This window comes from Prionailurus viverrinus, chromosome C2 (genome assembly GCF_022837055.1).
Source record: "Prionailurus viverrinus isolate Anna chromosome C2, UM_Priviv_1.0, whole genome shotgun sequence".
Taxonomy (NCBI): domain Eukaryota; kingdom Metazoa; phylum Chordata; class Mammalia; order Carnivora; family Felidae; genus Prionailurus; species Prionailurus viverrinus.
This window is the reverse complement of record NC_062569.1, coordinates 88,225,189-88,245,463: the sequence shown is the minus strand read 5'-3', so window position 1 is coordinate 88,245,463 and position 20,275 is coordinate 88,225,189. Positions and strand designations below refer to the sequence as shown.

The 20,275-nt window shown below is 39.6% G+C and overlaps 2 protein-coding genes across 5 annotated transcripts in view; one reads left to right on the top strand and one right to left on the bottom strand.

The window, feature by feature from the left end:
• IQCG (IQ motif containing G) overlaps window positions 1–2,582 on the top strand; it is a 56,594-nt gene extending 54,012 nt beyond the window's left edge. The window contains exon 11 of the mRNA XM_047874654.1: window positions 61–2,582. Coding sequence (XP_047730610.1) covers window positions 61–198 — 138 coding nt within the window. The 3' untranslated portion in view covers window positions 199–2,582. The remainder of the gene's footprint in view (window positions 1–60) is intronic.
• Window positions 2,583–3,508: 926 nt separating this feature from the next.
• LRCH3 (leucine rich repeats and calponin homology domain containing 3) overlaps window positions 3,509–20,275 on the bottom strand; it is a 121,316-nt gene continuing 104,549 nt past the window's right edge. For all 4 annotated transcript variants that reach the window (XM_047874650.1, XM_047874651.1, XM_047874652.1 and 1 more), the window contains 2 exons: window positions 10,419–10,496; window positions 3,509–4,245 (listed from right to left, as the gene is read on the bottom strand). In XM_047874650.1, the coding sequence (XP_047730606.1) occupies window positions 4,123–4,245; window positions 10,419–10,496 (201 nt within the window). In that variant the 3' untranslated portion in view covers window positions 3,509–4,122. The remainder of the gene's footprint in view (window positions 4,246–10,418; window positions 10,497–20,275) is intronic.

The window sequence follows — 20,275 nt, the reverse complement described above, 5'->3', positions numbered from 1 at the left end:
GAAAGGATGCAGCTTATCAGGCAAGCTATAAATTGTACTCACTCCCCCTTTCTCTTCTAGCTCCAGGCCTGGTGGCGAGGCACTATGGTACGGAGGGAACTTGGTGGTTTCAAAATGCCTAAGAAGGACAAAGATGATATCAAGGATTCCAAAGGTAAAGGCAAAGACAAGAACAAGCGGAGAGCCAAGAAAAAGTGACATTCTCTTGCCTTTTCCTCTGGTATTCTGGAGCTGGGAAGGTGGACTTGAAAACATTTTACCAGCGCAGAGAACTCATCTACAGGTTGTTTCTTATTTGGACATTTCCAGGTGCTGCCTGGTGTTTTCACTTTGCCTGTTGTATTAGTTTGCAAACCCTGAATTAGGACTATACTGCTGACTTAGGGCTTCTTTTGAGAAATTTTTGGTGGGAAGTATTTCTAGGAGGCTTATGAAGATTCTTCTTGCTCTTTCTTACTAGAAAAAAGTCAAGGGCTTAGTTATTGTGATGCATTAAAACTTCAGTAATTTCTGTAATGTTCCTGATTCTATCATTTGTCTACAGTGACAAAACTCTTTATGAGCAAAAGTGTTCAGTCAGAATTCCAAGACGATGCTTATAAAGTGTCTAGCATAATATAGACACAGTGAAGTTCCACAGGTTGGTTCCTTTCTGCCTTTTAGATTTGTTATCACTTTAGTGTTTTTGTTGGGGTGGCGGCGGCATGGAATATGTATCTTACTATAAGCTGCTTCAGCTCCTTTTCTGGGAAATAGGTAGGGATATAAATTATAAATTAAAAAGATAAATAATGAATTAGAATAAACAGATACGAGATGTTAGGGTGTACAACCCACACACAGTAAAGTTGGGGGACACAGGCCTGCTGGAAGACTAGCTTGGAGAGATTTTCGATCATGAGACACCAGGGTCTATGCCTGCTTTGCTTCCTCAACAATTTTCACCTTGCAGGACATTAAGACTAAAACAGTAAGGATAATCCAAACAGAATGCCTTGGGGTGCTAAAGCTTTCCCTGCAGCATAGTTGGTAATTTATGAGAGAAAAGTGTCCAAATATCACATGTATTTCATGAATTAAGCCTTATATGTGATTCCAAATATAGGGAAATACTGATATCTGTAGAGTAAAACAAACAAACAAACAAACTGATCTCAAGGGCCTGTTATGAGGACCCAGTTTCTACTGATGTTCCTTCGGGGAATTAAATACCCTTTCATTTTAGCCAAGGAAATCATGCTTTAGGTATGAACATTTTCAAATCAGCCTTTATTTCACGCTATTGAAGTGTTGGCTTTTATTTTAATGTCAACGTGTAAGGTGGCATACAGGCAATTTAAAATAACATACATGATATTGACATATTTATACTTAGAACTTATGCATTATATTTACAGACACACAAATATAGGACAATGTTTTACAAAATCTTTCACTAATTACATGTTTACAACATTTTCAGAAATAAAATGAAATCCGCTGTAAACCATCTCACTGCAATACTTATATATAAAAAGGGTTCTAAATATCCATGTTTTCCTTCATTTCTATAACCATTTTAAGCGCTTAGTTGTTAAAAATTCATCATACTCGTCAGCACAGTCACACATCATTAGTCACTGCTGAGCTGTAGCAAGTAAGAAAAATCAGACTCCTCGATTAGCTGTAAGGCTGTATTTTAAAAAGCTATTAAAGAAAGTGACCTGCTAAGAAGCCCCCTACTCTGTTCTAGCTAAATACAAAGGCCCCTCTGCCCATAAGTTATTTCCAGAGACCTGGCTGACTTACGATGTCCGTAGCTGGCAGGGGCCCTGCTGGGTGGGCACTTTAGCCTTTTCTCTGTTCACACTTCAAGCACTGGGCTGGTCACCGCTTCAGTAGGAAGCTCACAAATGGTCAGGTGGAACCGTTACAACATCGTCTTCATCTTATACTGCAGTCTAGCAAGGCTAAATGTGAAATTTTCTTTCCAGTTTTTTTTAAGTACATACAAAACACTGAATACAAAAATTTTTCAACAAAACCATCATGAAATGTTTCTGCATCTTGACAAAGGAAAGAAATTCAATATGCTTGATATTTTTCTTCATTATCAACCAAAACTGTACACAATTTTTTTCTAGCAATTCAAATATAAATTTGAATTAGTTTGATAAGAATACATTAATAAGGTTTCACGTTATGTGTGAAATGTGAAATAAGTGGAAATTTCCATTTATTCATATGGGATAATTAGTTGCAAATGTCCCAAATGTTGTATTATGTATGTCTTCTGGGGTTATTCTTGCATAGTAGGTGACAAAACAGTCCTGTTCTTTGCTGAGTTTCAAATGACTTCTATTATTCAGAGATTGTACTGAGGTTTAATGTTGACTAGAAGGAGAAATACCTATAGTTTAAAAATGCACACAAATTCTAAACAAGTCCCAATTGGAGGGTATGTTTGGAACTGTAAATATAATGGGGTCTGGCTCTAAACACTTAAAAGACATTTTACTTTTGTTCTGTAAGAACAGTGAAGAACTGGGTTTTGAGCTCAGATGCTTTATGGTCTTTCATATTAAACTTGGACAAAGTGGTAATGTTCTGCTGAATTTGTTTCCCTGTGAGAACAGGGAGAAAACATTATTTTGACCGGATACTCCATGATTTTCCTTTTAGATGCTGCATTCACGTGATAGAGAACATTTTGCTCAAATGCATGTATTGGTAAAGTAAATCCAGAACAATTCACAACCCAGGATAACTAGTATCTTCACTGAGTCTATTTACCCGGTTTATAAAGGCAGTGAATACCAAAAGATATGCTGACAACTAAAAGGGGTTCAAAATACAGGGTAAGAAAGACCCTAGTGGCTTAAACCTGAACAAAGGCTCCCAGCTTTGTTACATGAGATCTTGGGCCCTTTCACTTGGCCCATAATTGAGTAAAGAAGGCACAAGTGGTAGAGTTAGATGAACTAGATACACAGCACGCTGTTTTTTAAGATGCCACAAGTGGCTTGATTCAGCCATGGAAACTGGCTTGATTCAGCCACGGAAACCAGCTGTTACCTGAAAGAAATTAAGAAACTTGGTTTTTCCTTTATTTCCTTTGCTTTGTTTTCATAATCTTCCATTAGTCAGAGGGCCGGAAGTGTATTCTGCTGTGGGTGGAAGGTGTGTGCAGGTCCAGGTATCCCGGGAGCAGCATGGGGGGAAGAGGATGGGAGGGCTCAATGCAAATGGTGAGTAGTGCCTGTTACCAGCCTAAGGATTTGGAACCTGTGTGGAGAGTGCTGTTTATAAAGTGTGGAGAATAGCAGGATGTCACACAGAACCAAGCTTTAAGTGGTGGTGGCCAGCCTGCGTAGAGGGGTGGCCTATGACTCTGGCCTTATATACAACTTAACTCTCTGAAATGGTTTTACTACATAAAAATCTAGGCCTTCTACATTATATTTGTTCTGCCTGGACATAAGTATTTTGTCCAAAAAACCCAGTTCTGTTATTTTTGTCTTGCCTTGCACAGACAGTCCAAATAATCTTAATATATAGCTTCTGATTTTAAATGTGGCTGATAGAGTGGAGTCATTACTCCCCACATCATACAAATATCTAGCTTGAGACAGTGGTCTCTACCACATCTGTTGAAAATGCAGATACCCAGGCCTCGCTTTAGACCTACCAAATGAGACTCTGCATTTTAACAAATGCTCCAGGAGATTCTAATGAACAACCAGTTTGGAAACCAGAGGACTCCAGAAACAGGAAATGGGTAAAGATAATAGCATGTCTGTGCTTTCAGGGGAGCTAAATAGCCTTTTGAGGAGTTTCTTTCTGGTATGTGAGACAAGCCTACTGTCTAGGAAAGCACAGCCAGTTTAGGCTTCAGTGTTGCGTTCTCAGTAATGACAGAATTAAGTTTCATTTGTGAAAACCAACCGTGTCTTCCTAAACAGTTCAATGGAAACGAATATAACCTCCCCTAAAATGGAGGCATGAAGCAAAATATTCCTGTTAGGAATCATGGAAACAGTCCTTTTTAAGAACACTTAAGAGCTTTGTTTAAGCAGACGGCTGGCAGCAGCAATCGCGTCCTGCTCCGGTTTGGCCAGGCCAACGCCCAGGTGCTGGGGGTCCTTACACAGCAGATGACGGGTGCTGCTGCTTGGGGGGGGCAAGTGCCAGGAGAGCCTGGACCGTCACCGCAACCTGGCTCAAACCTTTCTCTTCTAAAATGTGGAGAGGCAAACATAATTGCTCCTGAAATGGAACGACGTAACATAAAAACAAACAAAAGAGAAAACAGGATGAACATCAACAAACTAAAAAGAAAAAATAAGCATCTCTTCTCTCCCTCATAATAGTCAACTGAGATATGAAGAGTCAGTCTGGGAAACTGGCCTCTGTTAACAGGAGTTACACAGAGATGGTACCTGACACCGTCACTTTATTAAAACAACTAAAAGTACAAACGGACCATTTTGAAAACTGGGGTAAGGACAAGTTACATACACTTCTACATACAACAGAGGATAACAAAATACTATGGAGTAAAAGCAACATCCTTCATTCCTGATACATAAAAGATCAATGCAGATCAGTAAAATGAGGTGGAGAAAATGGAAAAGCAGTTCCAAGTTACCAGATGGCTCAGGCCTGACAGGACACTGTAGGAGAAAGTGCTCTGGAAATCATACACCAAAGGAACGCAAGATAGTTTCCTGCCAGAAGCCAGACTGCTTGCAGGAGGGATGCCCACCAGCTGTGCTATAGAAGAAATGGAAGTATTTCATATCCTGGTATTTAATGGATTAAATTATGCTGGAGATCTATGATGTGTTAGTCAGGAATACCTCAATCACCATATATTTGAAAAGTGTTTATATGTTTGCTTAAGGAAGTTAAAAACTTCTACTGTGTTTGCCTCATTAACGTTTGGTTAAGCCTTTCTTGAGAGAGAAAAAGGCAGGGTTTAAGGATAACACCTATCGTTGGTGTTTCTTTTAAGATCAAATATTCAGAAAAACAGACACTGCTCTCACAAAGGACAGAAAGTAGAATTCTGGTCCCACTAAAAAGGAGACTACACATATTTATTAAAAAAGATAACTGGACTTTTCAATGGCACTTACTGTATTATTAGGAAGTTTTACAAAATTAGTTGCGATAAAAAATATAACATTTATTTTGAACAGTTATTGGTACTTGCACTTAAAACTTTAATACTTATCCTGATAAAACAAGGTAATTGCAATCTTTTGACCTTATAAAACTACCAACTCTGTATAAATACTTTGAGGACCACTGCCAATACAGATGAACTATTCTAAAATGAACCTGCAGGGTGTTTTGCTCTTGGGGAAGCATAGTTTCTCTGAGGCCAATTCCCTGATCCCTTCTCCATAGTGCCCCACACTGCTGCCTGCGGTTTAGACATTCCCTCAGAGGCTTATGCTTTCCAGATGTGCATTTACCTGCCAGCCAGCTTGGAGGGAACGCTGTGTGCTCTGAAGAGAATGTACAACTACCCCCCTGCAAGACCACGTGTTTTATCTTCTAAAGGGACAAAACTCCGCAAAACCGAATGGTCTTTGACTCCGAGACATCTTAAAAATAGAACAAAGCAAGCCTTCCAAACTCTGGAAGGCACCACTACTATATAAAACTGGTTTTCAACACAGTGGTCAGGTCAATATTTCAGCATTAATAGTAAACAGTTTTTTAATGTGTTAAAGAACTGTCCCATTTAATATGTAAGAAAACCAAAGCAATCACACCCTCAGGCTGACTTCTACAACAAGGTGTTTGTTATGTTTCCTGCAATTCCCCTTAATATTTGAGTTCAGTAGATTCCTGAATGTTCAGAAACCCTATTTATGAGAACTAGAATCTGAATGCAATCATGAAGTAGTTTCAAGCATTAAGGCCAGCAGCTTACATATTTAGGACATCCTGAAGACGATAAAACTCACTGCCTTGGGTACAGAGCAGAGACTGCTGCCTGATACTTTACCTGTTCTTACTGTTCAGATACAACCTCCTGAACAGCCTAATTCAGTACAAGTTCACCTATTAAGATGATTCAAGTATACTGTAAATTACATAAATTTCTATTTAAATTATAAATAGGGTTCTAGAGGTGAAGCTAGTTCATTGATAACAAACACAGTAAATCTGGACAGGTGCCTACTCCTGAAAGGTCAGCTCCAGACCATCTGCTTGTTGTGGACTATTTTAAATGTACACACTGGGCTCAGAATAGCGATCTAAGGAACCTACCTGATTTTTGGACTGCACATTCTGATCAAATTAAAATTACTAAGACTAAATGGTCAGTCCTTCCAGATGTGCAGACAGCAAATGGTTACGTGGACCTGTGCCTCACAATACAGGATACCGCAGGATTTTCGGGCACAGCTCGATGCAGAGATCTTAGTGACCAGCTGCCTCCTCAACTGGAGAGGGTGCAACTATTTTCTTTATGAGCAGTTGTTGAAGACGTTGGAAAATGGCCACTTGGGAATTTTATTACGTCATATTATATCCTAAGTCTTATTCTAAGAGCAGGTGCAGAGGCACCTCAGCACTTGTGATAAGAGGAAAAAGGACACCGGCCAGAAGAATGGACAAATCACCAGGAGAAAAAACGCTGGTGTTTTGCTCTGTTAGCAATCATCAATGCTTACTAATGTGATGGACTGTTCATCTGGACATATGGGGACAGGATTTATCTCCTTTATTGGTTGGCTGTTTGATAGCCAGGAAAAAAAAAAAAAAAAAAAAAAAAGCACGTATGTAAATACTTGGTAACAAGAAACAAACCTCCTTTACCAAACGCAGGAATGAGGTGGAAAATCACTGGAGTGCAATCTTTCAGCTAGAGGGGGAAGATCCCGTAATAAAGCAGACAGAGAGTTAACATTAAAGTACAATAAAATGCCACAAAACCCAAAAGCTGGATAGACAGAGAGACAAAACTGGATTCTTCTGAATGTGCCCCAAGAGAAAGTAGTGTTTCAACAGTTCTTTTAACGCTGAGGTTTAGCTGAAGGATGTCAGAAGGGGAACAAAGATTGTCCTGTCCAAAGTGTGAGCAGGAAAGGAAAACAGAAAAACAAAGTCAGTGGTTCAGAAATACAGATTTCAGTATAGAATTCAATATGATCATCTCAGTCATACTCACAGAAACACATCCTAGTAATATTTTTTATTTTGAAGAATGAAAATAAAATGCTAAAAAACAAAACCACAAACACCCCTCTTTGTGCTGAGCTTGCTTTTACTACTAAACAGCAGAATAAAACTGGCTTGTTGGTGACCAGTACGAACACTCAGGAAACTGAAAAGAACTGGGTGATGTGAGGCCTACAAATGGTGAGTGAGGTCTATGCCAGGCAACCTCTATCCAGACTCATTTTTCCCTATTAACAAAAAAAGAATGGGCCAGAAAGCAGGACCAAACCTGCACGTGGGCTGAGGAGAGGTAAGTGTTCAGAGAAAGCCCCTCCAGCTCATAGGTGAAGAAATTAAGTAAATAAAAACACAATTGGACTGGAGGACAGGAAAATATTCTTTAACACATAACATATAGTAATTCTAGGACATAAGATACTGGACTCAAATAGACATTTTTATCACCCATTATAGTTTTCTGAATGTAACATACTTAATAAAAGTATAATAATAAAGAGAATACCCACATGCCCAGCCTTATCAGAGGCTTTCAAGTCACCTTATTCTTTAGAGTTTCATTCATAACTCATCAACACTTCAAAAGTTATATTGAGAAGGGAAATTGTTCACCTTTATACATATTCTCTGGACATAAAATCTGACAAATATTTGCAATATTAAGTTTTATGTTATACATTTTCAAAAGTGACATTACAAGTCAAACAGAAGTGGGGGTATTTAGGTAAAGATCAGAATGCCCAGACATAGGGGAGGACAAAGGAAGAGGAAGAGGTACAGGTTTCTTCTTTCCTCCTGGGGCAGAGGGACCTGAGGTTAGTTTGAACCTATGAGTTTCTGTATTTATTCATTTTCCTTCACTCTGTTTTAAGCAAATGACTAATTTTTTAACAGAAGCAGCATCGTAACAGGAACCCATCTCAGAGTGGTAGTGGTGGTAGTGATGGTGGTCGACACTGGGGTGGAAGGCAGAAGCAGAGAGGAAGAGGTGGCCTCTGGGATTGTCCACTTCCTCTTTCGGGTGGGGAGACTGAGAGGGAGGAAGGATGTGTCAAGAACCTCAGTCTAACCACCCTGGAAAAATACCTAGTCTTTTAAATTTGTATTTTTTTCTGTCTCCTGCCTTTAAACAGCACAGCAGGAACAGGGACAGACTGGCCCACAATAAATACTGTTACCCATTGGTTGGCAAATGCTGAATTAAATGTACACTTTAAGGCAGACTATATTTTGCTGACTGTTGGCAGGTACATTCTGAAAGAATCTGAGCGTATGACTTGAAATCGGAGACACAGGGTGGTTCTCTAAAGCCCAGAGGACAGGTACAATGACTGGAAAAGTGCTAAACAGCACTTTTAATAGGTCTGATATAGGCCAAGTCTTGAACCTGTCTTGCTGTTTGGGGATGTTTCCAGTGCTCTTCTCTCTGGGTATGCGGTGCCTCTTTTCAGTTACTCTTATCCTCTCTCGGGTTCCCATTCCCTGCACTAACCCACACCACATTCTTTTGTTCTAAGCACGTGCTATGGCATTGGGGCAGGTCCTGGGCATGCTTGTGTAATGTGATGATTAGGTAGGAACATCTTCAACAGACAGAAGAAAGCACTGACCGTTACTGTGTGTATACACACTAGTATTAGAATATTAGGACCTGCTTATTAATACGGAGAAAATGCACACTATTTGCTTAGAAACCTTATTGATGCTCTCTTACTATGTTTAAAAATGGTTTGTTCTAAAAGAGATGATGAGTCTAGAAAACAATATGATATAAAAATGAAAAATCTGCTTTCATTTGTCCACAGGAACAAAAACAGGTTCTTGCTAACTACCAAAAATGTAAACTTAGGTTCTTTTTGTAACTCGGGTTAGAAAAAAAAAAAAGCCACAAAAGAAAACAGTGAAAAATAACTAGTAGAATTACAATCTACTTAATCAAAGGGGAAAAACAATCATGGGAACTGACTCCAGCTAATGCTCTACGGCACTGGACTCTTTCTCTTCCACTCTGCAACACGTACAAGAGCTGAGGGAGAAGGCCGCCCACTGGACAAGTGGTGCTGTGACCGCCTCAACTCAAGGTAACTAAGAGAGAGGAATGGGGGCCAGGTAAAGAGAGAGTCACTGTGATGAAAGCTGTTAGGACAAAGGGCTTAAGTTCAAGAGAAACACTGGAGTTGAGTCAGGGGCTAATCCTGGGGTTCTGACAGCTTATTAAGAAAGTGATAGAAAAAAGTCATGTTTTTCTTCTTGAAGGTTGGATACCAGATATGATGACAGGAACTATAAGGATTATGGTTAATGAAAAAAAAATCAAATAGTACCAAGTTGTTATTTCTTTACATGTATCTATGTCTCATGTCATTAAATATAGTAGTTTTTACGAGTACCATGCTTAGTTGGTTTAACACAATTGTTTTAAAAGCGTTAACTGAATAACAAATGTATGAAGTTCATGTCTCTTAATTAATTACATCTACAGAGCTTAACTATTTGTACTATTTATTAAAGGGCAAGGAAACTGTAACTGAGGAACCTGGAGACAATAAATCTCAAGAGCAGGACAAATCCCTAGAAATAGCCTCTTGTGTGCTACATTCCAAAGTATTAGAGCTTAGTGGAAAAACCAGTGAAATCTGAATCAAGTCTGTCATTTAGCTAACAGCACTGTCCCTGTGTTTGTTAGTTTGGATGACACACTATGTTTATATAGATGTTAACAGTACACGTAAAGTACACACAGTAACTCTCTGTGCTTTTTTGTAATGTTTTTCTAAGTCTAAAATTATTTCAAAATAAACATTTTTAAAAAGTATTAAAGTAAGTGTTCAAAAACCTGAAACCAACTGGAGCATTCTCAGTCTGAGATGCACTCACTTTGAAGCAGAGACTCTTGTGGATGAAGATGTATACAAGTCCAACAGCAAGTAGGAACGTTTAGGAAAACAGAGTAACGATTTTGATTATTCAGCATGAATTACTTATTACAATAAATTTAAATTTATATGTGTATTATTTTTTTGCTCAGTCCTTGGAAATAATTAAGGAAAATTGCTAAGAAGTATACTGACTGACTCTAGTAACACAAAGTCATGTTAGTAGTCATCAATGTGGTTCAGAGCTAGTCCTCTAAGATTTTAGATACTTACACTTCTGAAAAATTTTAGAAAAATAATACTGAAGTCTGAGATGGGGAGATGGCAGCGTCATTTAGGCAATATAAAAAATGTTAAACTTATTACCTGAGGTACACCAATTTTTCTGCAAGCTTCTAGGAAATTCTCCACATTCCGCCTGCATTTTGCCATTGTTAATTTAGGCTACAAAGAAAGGAAAATGTGGTGTTATTACCAACGTTTTAAAAAATTTCTTATTTTAAAAATACTCTTCTCACAATTCCTTCGTCAATTCAGCACTCTAGACCATAGGGTCAGCAAACTTTTCCTTAAAGGATTAGATAATAAATCTGTTAGTCTTTATGGCCATATGATCTGCTAAGAGCTTGAAAGCAACTGCAAACAATATATACGCAAAAAGGTGTTCCAGTAAAACTTCATTTACAAAAACAGGTGCTGGCCTTGGACCACAGGTTGCCACTCTGTACGTTAGACATTTTACTTTAATTTTTGTAAGGCAAGTGCTAAATACAGAGAAATTTTAGGGGGGATAGTTGTTTAATTTTTTTGCCATTTTAAAACAATATAAAGAAAATATGTAGGAATAGGAAGGAAATTACCCACAACCTCATCATTCAAGTACAATCACAGTCAACACTTTGGTTCATTTTCTTGCAGCCTTTATTTTTATTTTTATTTTTTTATTTTTATTTAAAAAAAAAATTTTTTTTTTCAACATTTATTTATTTTTGGGACAGAGAGAGACAGAGCATGAACAGGGGCGGGGCAGAGAGAGAGGGAGACACAGAATCGGAAACAGGCTCCAGGCTCCAGGCTCCAAGCCATCCGCCCAGAGCCTGACGCGGGGCTCGAACTCACGGACCGCGAGATCGTGACCTGGCTGAAGTCGGACGCTTAACCGACTGCGCCACCCAGGCGCCCCCTTGCAGCCTTTATTAAAAGAAGATAATTTTCTAAAAAAATTTTTTTTTAATGTTTGTTTATTTTTGGGAGAGAGAGAGAGAGAGAACGAGTACAAACGGGGGAGAAGGGGCAGAGAGGGAGACACAGAATCTGAAGCAGGCTCCAGGCTCTGTGCTGAAGCTCAGAGCCTGACATAGGTCTTGAACCCACGAGCTGTGAGATCATGACTTGAGCCCAGGACACTTAACCGATTGAGCCACCCAGGTGCCCCTAGAAGAAGATAATTTTAGAAAACCAATAGCTTTTGCTCAGACATATGTTACAGATGCATCATGTCTCTACTCAATGGTAATATGAAAAGTTTTTAAACATTTATATTTTACTTTATTATTTTTTTAAAATTTTATTTATTTAGAAAGCACAAGCAGGGGAGGGGCAGACAGAATCCTGAGAGAGAGAGAGAGAGAGAGAGAGAGAGAGAGAAAGAGAGAGAGAGAATCCCAAGCAGGCTCAGCACCACCAGTGCAAAGCCTGATAAGGGGCTTGAACTCCAGAACTGTGAGATTGTGATCTGAGACGAAATCGAGTCAGATGCTTAACCGACTGAGCCACCCAGGGTCCCCAAACATTTCTATTTTAAAAGATTGGACTAAAGAACCTGTTTTCTGAAGGATGAACATTTCCCATAGGAGATTTCCCTAATTTCTAATTAGTAAGTTTGTTTTTCTGAACAGATCTCTTACTAAAAACAGAGTTGTATCACATGACCTAAAGTTGTGAAAAAGTTTTTCACCTATGGGTTATAATGTAAGAAAGAAATATGAATTCCATTTCCCAGAATGATTAACAAACTCAAGTGTTCAAATTCACGGACTGGTTTTCAATACGTTTAAGCATCAGGCATGGAAGCCAAATGTCTGCACAAATTCTGCCTTACAGTTTTCACACAGGTTAGCAGATGGAAGCCTTGACCATCTCTAGAAAACAATGGTTTCATTTATGAATACCTGGACTTTCTTCAAAGATGGAATATGATACTCCATCATGAAAAGAGGGGAAATGTGATAAATACATGATAGTGTTTGAAGCAACTATTATAATCTAAACCTACAAGAGGCAGCAGGGGCTAGGATTGACTTTATTATAAAAAATGAAAAGGTGGGAGGGGACCCCGGGTGGCTCCGTTGGTTAGGCGTCTGACTTCGGGTCAGGTCATGGTCTCGCAGTTGGTGAGTTCAAGCCCCACGTCAGGCTCTGTGCTGACAGCTCAGAGCCTGGAGCCTGCTTCGGATTCTGTGTCTTCCTCTCTCTGCCCCTCCCCTGCTGATGCTCTGTCTCTCAATACTAAATAACGTTGGGGCTCCTGGGTGGCTCAGTCGGTTAAGCGGCCGACTTCGGTTCAGGTCATAATCTCACAGTCCGTGAGTTCGAGCCCCGCGTCGAGCTCCGTGCTGACAGCTCAGAGCCTGGATCCTGCTTCGGATTCTGTGTCTCCCTCTCTCTCTGGCCCTCCCTCGTTCATGCTTTGTCTCTCTCTGTCTCAAAAATAAATAAACATTTAAAAAATAATAATAATAATGATGTTAAAATTTAAAAAAAAATTAAAAAAATAATAAAAAGGTGGGATGAAAGGAAAATAATAACTAAAAAAATATTTTAAATATTTTATTTTTTTAAGTAATCTCTATGTAGACCCAACATGGGGTCTGAATTCACAACCCCGAGATCAAGAGTCATAAGCTCAGACTTCAAGCTGTATTACAAAGCTGTAATCACGAAGACAGTATGGTACTGGCATAAAAACAGACACACAGATCAATGGAACAGAATAGAGAACCCAGAAATGGACCCACAAACGTATGGCCAACTAATCTTTGACAAAGCAGGAAAGAATATCCAATGGAATAAAGACAGTCTCTTCAGCAAACGCTTATTGGGAAAACTGGACAGCAACATGTAGAAAAATGAACCTGGACCACTTTCTTACACCGTACACAAAAAGAAACTCAAAATGGATGAAAGACCTAAATGTAAGACAGGAGAAAGCAGGCAAAAACCTCTTTGACCTTGGCTGCAGCAACTTCTTACTCAACACGTCTCCAGAGGCAAGGGAAACAAAAGCAAAAATGAACTATTGGGACCTCAACAAAATAAAAAGCTTCCAAACAGTGAAGGAAACAATCAGCAAAACTAAAAGGTGACCGACAGAATGGGAAAAGATAGTTGCAAACGACATATCAGGTAAAGGATTAGTATCCAAAATCTATAAAGCACTTATCAAACTCAACGCCCAAAAAACAAATAATCCAGTAAAGACGTGGGCAAAAGACATGGAGAAACACTTCTCCAAAGAAGACATCCAGATGGCCAACTGACACATGAAAAAATGCTCAACATCACTCATCATCAGGGAAACACAAATCAAAACCACAATGAGATACCACCTCACACCTGTCAGAATGGCTAACATTAACAACTCAGGCAACAACAGATGTTGGCGAGGATGTGGAGAAAGAGGATCTCTTTTGCACTGCTGGTGGGAACGCAAATTGATGCAGCCACTCTGGAAAACAGTATGGAGGTTCCTCAAAAAATTAAAAATAGAACTACCCTATAACCTAGCAATTGCACTAGTAGGTATTTATCCAAGGGATACAGGCATGCTGTTTCGAAGGGACACATACACCCAATGTTTATAGCAGCTCTATCAACAATAGCCAAAGTATGGAAAGAGCCCAAATGTCCATCAATGGATGAATGGATAAAGAAGATGTGGTATACACACACACACACACACACACACACACACACAAAACGGAGTATTACTTGGCAATCAAAAAGAATGAAATCTTGCCATTTGCAACTACGTGGATGGAACTGGAGGGTATTATGCTAAGTGAAATTAGAGAAAGACAAATATCACATGACTTAACTCATATGAGGACTTTAAGATACAAAACAGATGAACATAAGGGAAGCAAAGATAATATAAAATCAGGGAGGGGGACAAAACATAAGAGACTCTTATGAAGAACAAAGGGTTGTGGGAGGGGGGATGGGCTAATTGGGTAAGGAGCATTAAGGAATCTAGTCCTGAAATCATTGTTGCACTATATGCTAACTAGCTTGGATGTAAATTTAAAAAAAAAAAAAAAAAGTCATAAGCTCCACCAACCTGAGCTAGCCAGGCACCCCAATAATAATTTTTAAATTTCAAATTGAAAAACTTTCAAAAAGGTCCAGAAAGAGGATAGGCATTAGGTTTCCAGGAGAGTACCGATTCTTTCCTATGCCAAGTTCTTCTATCATCGAAGTAAAAAAGTCTGTTTTTTTGGCAGTGTCTGGGTGGCTCAGTCAGTTAAGTGTCAGACTTCAGCTCAGGTCATGATCTCACGGCTCATGAGTTTGAGCCCCACGTCAGGCTCTGTGCTGACAGCTCAGAGCCTGGAGCCTGTTTCAGATTCTGTGTGTGTCTCTCTTTTTCTCTCTGTGCCTCCCCCACTTTTACTCTGTCTCTCTCAAAAATAAATGAATATTAAAAGAAATTTTTTTTAAAAAGTGGTTTTTTTGTTTTTGTTTTTTTTTAAAGAGTGAAACAGTAGAATCAGGACCTACTTAACATAAGGAGGAAAACAGCATGGGGGTTCAAATTGGCTAATTCAAACTGGGGCTGGGCTCCTTCATTCTCTTCTACTTTTTACATGTGAAAGAGCAAGGTGCTCCCTGCACAAGTGATGCTGTGGTCTTCTCAACTCCTGGCTAAAGAGGGAGGTAAGGTGAACTGATGCATAAAGAAAAAGTTACTGTGGTGAAAGCTATCATGACAAGGGCTTAACTTTAAGGGAAGTTGGGCAAATTAAGAAAACACAAGACAACTGCTTTTCACTTAGGATAATTTTTCATTGGCTAGAAATTCTCTCTCCCTATACCAGCTTCCCTGTCTGCCTGTAAAAATGGAAGTAGAAACAATGTAATTAGCTTCTCCTGTTACCAACGGACCTTAGCTAAGCAAATCAGGATCTTGATCTGAGTCTGGGAGAGAAGGCTGGGGATGTGCACACAGGGCACCATGGACTCTACAAAAGAAGGGCCCCTACACTTCTGAAACTCTACCATTCAGATGCCAACATCTATGGAGGGGAGAGTGAAATAGGTCTGACTGTGTAGGTAGAAAAACAACTTGGTTTCTATGCAAAAGAAAGGCTAAAAAATGGAGGTCATGTCACTAAGTTAAAACTGGTTCAGGAATCACCACCATCTCAGAAAAAAGGAAAAGAAAAGGTCAGTCAGAATAGTGATCATGGAGACTAACTCAACATTACCTCCATGAAGACTACTAGCACCTTAAGACATAAAAGATGTCTCTGTTTGTGGGGAGAGGGGGAGCAGATGGGGGTGGGAAGCAGAATAGAGACTTCCTTTGAGATTTCCCCTGTAGACAGTAGAGATCTGACTGATGAAGGTGAAGAGGAATGAGGAACAATCAATCAGCTCTCTCCCTAGCCATTTCTTCCTTTAGCATATATCTCATTTCCAGGGATGTAGACCAGTATTTCATAACTACAATCAAACTCCTTATGGTCTGATGAAAGTTGTGAATCTTTTCTTGAGAAGAATACACATGCATGCAAATTGGGGAGTTCATGGAGCCCTAAAAGTGCTTGATCCCAGGCTACAAATCCCTGCTTATATGTGTTCAACAGAATAGCTAGTCAAAAGGACCCATCGGCTAGACTCCCTATCACTCTGGAGTGCAGAAGGACTCATAATTTTGCCTTAAGTCAAATCTCGGAGAACCTGCTATTCCCAAAAGCTTCTCCAGAAGTTTGGATGACATAACATATGGTTTTAAATAGCCGTGCATAGCCTGTTCTAATTCTTTAATGAACAACCTGATCTGAATAGAAATCTTATGTAGGTTTTGCAGAAGAAGATTTCAACAAGAGCATAACCTATACCTAAAGGAGTAAGAAATAAACAATTTCACTATTCTGAAATTTGAAATGATTCAGAGTTTTTATAGGTTATCTACCTTGGTGATATGGTTCCTTCAGTGAGTTGTCATATTACAATATTTGTCATGATATTTGATATGATTTACTAGTGCACTTCTAAGAATGTTAACTGTACTTGTAACACCTATGCCTATTAAACAACCAAACAGTTTACCACCCTGAATGTGCCCCATCTAGTCTGAAATGCTTGGACATGAGACCTCTCCTTACAATAAGGGTCATTTTTTTTGAATTGGGTGAAAGAAATTATGGTTCTTAGAATATATCACGAAAGTGTTGTTGTTTTTTAATTTTTAAAAAATCTTTATTTATTTTTGAGAGAGAAAGAGAGAGAGAGAGAGAGAGAGAGAGAGAGAGATAGAGCATGAGCGGGGGAAAGGCAGAGAGAGAGAAAGACACAGAATCCGAAGCAGGCTCCAGGCTCCAAGCTGTCAGCACAGAGCCCTACGCAGGGCTTGAACTCGTGAACTGTGAGATCATGACCTGAGCTGAAGTCGGATGCTTAACCAACTGAGCCACCCAGGCGCCCCTCAAGAAAGTGTTTTTTAAGTTATATACTCACAGTGGTAATTAGGCAGTTCTCAAAGAATTACAATAAATCACCATGTTTTAATGCAACCATAAAGAAACTGCTATGGTTCTTCATTTGTATATGGCTTTAATTTTATATTCTCCTTACAAAAAACTTCTAAGAAAGTAAGTTACAAAGCTCTCTGTGTGGTCAAAAGAACAAAATAAGGGAAGTGACAATCTAATATGAAGGAAGGTAATCCATAGAAAAGAAAAACAGATGTAAATATTTATACTGAAATCTAGTACCGTAACAGAAATCCCATTAACACAATACCGATTTACTCATAAAATCATTATCACGATTTCGAAGTAGGGATTTTTGGTTTTGTTGGGGTTTTTTGCTTTTAATTAAAATACTGGACAATCTTTAACTGGTTGGCTCAAAGTCCATTTTTTTACCCCCAAATATTCTAATTTGGGAAGTTTTAACATTTACATGTTTCTCCTTTTTTTAACATTTATTTTGAGAGAGCAAGTGAGAGAGTGAGTGGGGGGAAGGGCAGAGAGAGAGGGACAGAGAGAATCTCACACTCTGGGCTGTCAGTACAGAGCCTGATGCGGGGCTTGATCTCACAAAGTGTGAGATCATGTCCTGAATCAAAATCGAGAGTCAGGTGTATAACCAACTGAGCCACCCAGGTGCCCCGAAAAGACCTCTTTTGATTTTTTTTTTTAATTTTTTTTTTCAACGTTTTTATTTATTTTTGCGACAGAGAGAGACAGAGCATGAACGGGGGAGGGGCAGAGAGAGAGGGAGACACAGAATCGGAAACAGGCTCCAGGCTCTGAGCCATCAGCCCAGAGCCTGACGCGGGGCTCGAACTCACGGACTGCGAGATCGTGACCTGGCTGAAGTCGGACGCTTAACCGACTGCGCCACCCAGGCGCCCCTCTTTTGATTTTTTAAAAAATGTTTATTTATTTTGAGAGACAGCACATGCAGAAGGGCAGAGAGAGAGAGAGAGAGAGAGAGAGAGAGAGAGAGAGAGAAAATTTCAAGCAGGCTCCGCGCTGTCAGCCTAGAGCCCAACTTGGGGATCGATCCTACCCAACCGTGAGATCATGACCTGAGCCGAAAGCAAGAGTTGGACACTTAACTGACTGAGCCACGCAGGCGTCCCTGATTTTGGTTTTTTAAAGAGGAATTAATGTTAAGAGATTGGACTGCTTGTAACTCCTCTGTACCTTCTGTTCTCACACTTGATATGTACTCAATGCATAGGAGTTAAGTTTTGTTGTTGATTTCACTAGCAAGTTTTAAATGCTCTCATCTCATGTAATACCTATATTTCTTTGACTAAAAGCAGGTCCATGTGTTTCATTTCTTTAGGCAGTTAAGTATTTGTAAAATAATTTTATTTTTTCTGTATGTATTTTACATTCTTATGTGGAGGCACTGTGCTCTGGTAATCAAGGTAAAGAACCTCAGTCACCCTTATTCTCAAGCTCCCCTTTTTGCATTGGCTGCTTGCTACTTTGTATGTATCTCCTCTGGAAATGAAAAGTGACAGATTTGTCCTTTTTAAAATTATTCTTAAAACATTTTTTTTTCTTTAATCCAGTTGACAGAATCTGGGAAGAATGCAAAGTATGAATAAACCCTTTCCTTACTGGTGTTGCCAAACAGCACAATTCCTTTTTTTTTTTTTATTTTTTTTTTTATGAAATTTATTGACAAATTGGTTTCCATACAACACCCAGTGCTCATCCCAAAAGGTGCCCTCCTCAATACCCATCACCCACCCTTTCCTCCCTCCCACCCCCCATCAACCCTCAGTTTGTTCTCAGTTTTTAACAGTCTCTTATGCTTTGGCTCTCTCCCATTCTAACCTCTTTTTTTTTTTTTTCCTTCCCCTCCCCCATGGGTTCCTGTGAAGTTTCTCAGGATCCACATAAGAGTGAAACCATATGGTATCTGTCTTTCTCTGTATGGCTTATTTCACTTAGCATCACACTCTCCAGTTCCATCCACGTTGCTACAAAAGGCCATATTTCATTTTTTCTCATTGCCACGTAGTATTCCATTGTGTATATAAACCACAATTTCTTTATCCATTCATCAGTTGATGGACATTTAGGCTCTTTCCATACTTTGGCTATTGTTGAGAGTGCTGCTATGAACACTGGGGTACAAGTGGCCCTATGCATCAGTACTCCTGTATCCCTTGGATAAATTCCTAGCAGTGCTATTGCTGGGTCATAGGGTAGGTCTATTTTTAATTTTCTGAGGAACCTCCACACTGCTTTCCAGAGCAGCTGCACCAATTTGCATTCCCACCAACAGAAACAGCACAATTCCTATTCTATTAATCACCACCTTTAGGACCAACAGCAAGTCTTTCAAGTCTCTGAGAGCACAGCGGACTTTGGTAGTGCTGTTCCTCTCTGCCTTTCCTAAACAAAACTGAAGGACTATTTTCAGGGGTCACTAAATAAAAAGTGGCTGCTGATTTTCCTTAGAAGCAAATGCAACATGCTACCTGTGGATGTGCTAGAGGGGATACGGCCACATCATCACCCTTGGGACTTTGGTAACAAAGCAGCTTTTGTAATTAGAAGAATACAAGGTCCTTGAGAGAGATAAATGATTTGCATCTGGAGAGGTACCACGTTTAATATCCAACAGTGGCCATCTATAGGCCTAGATACAACTGCAATTTGAGTAAAGAATTTGTAACAGGAAGTGCCTGCTAAATAACAAATGACCAGAAAATGAGATGAGGTCAAGTTTTTTGAAAGGTTAGACAATGTTAAGCATGTTACAAATGAACAGTATCCAGGGGCACCTGGGTGGCTTAGTCAGTTAAGCATTTGACTCTTGATTTCAGCTCAGGTCATGATCTCATGGTTTTGTGAGATGGAGCCACACGTCAGGCTTTGTGTCCTTCCCCTGCTTGCATGTGCGTGCTCTCTCTCTCTCTCTCAAAATTAATAAACTTAAAAAAAATGAACAGTATCCATTCACAATCATCAAAAGAGGGTGTTACAACAATAACTATTAAATGCAATGGGAACCTTCATTATATCCTGGTTTTGTGTGTGTGTGTGTGTGTGTGTGTGTGTGTGTGTGTGTGCGCGCGCGCGCGCGTGCTGGGTACAGGGAGAGGAGAGAGCACAGCTATGAAAGATAGTTTTGGAACAACTGGGGAAATCTGCATCTAGATTATGGATGCTGTTGGTGTTTCACCCAGTGACACATCAGCTAGCCTGTGCATCCATCCTAGTCTGGGTTGGCTGTTAGTGGCTTACTACATCCCCTTCTCAGTTTCAGCCTGATCCTACAGGAAGCACTGGAGTGTGAATCACATCTCACTCCCATCTTGAGGCAGGAGGGCTCAGGTCCTATGTCAGTCATTGGCTATGGGCTACAGAGAAGAGCAAGGTGGACTGGGACAATTCTCTGAAATATTTAGAGAGTAAAGCTCCATAATATCTGCAACTAAACAGTACAATTAAAACACAAATACACAC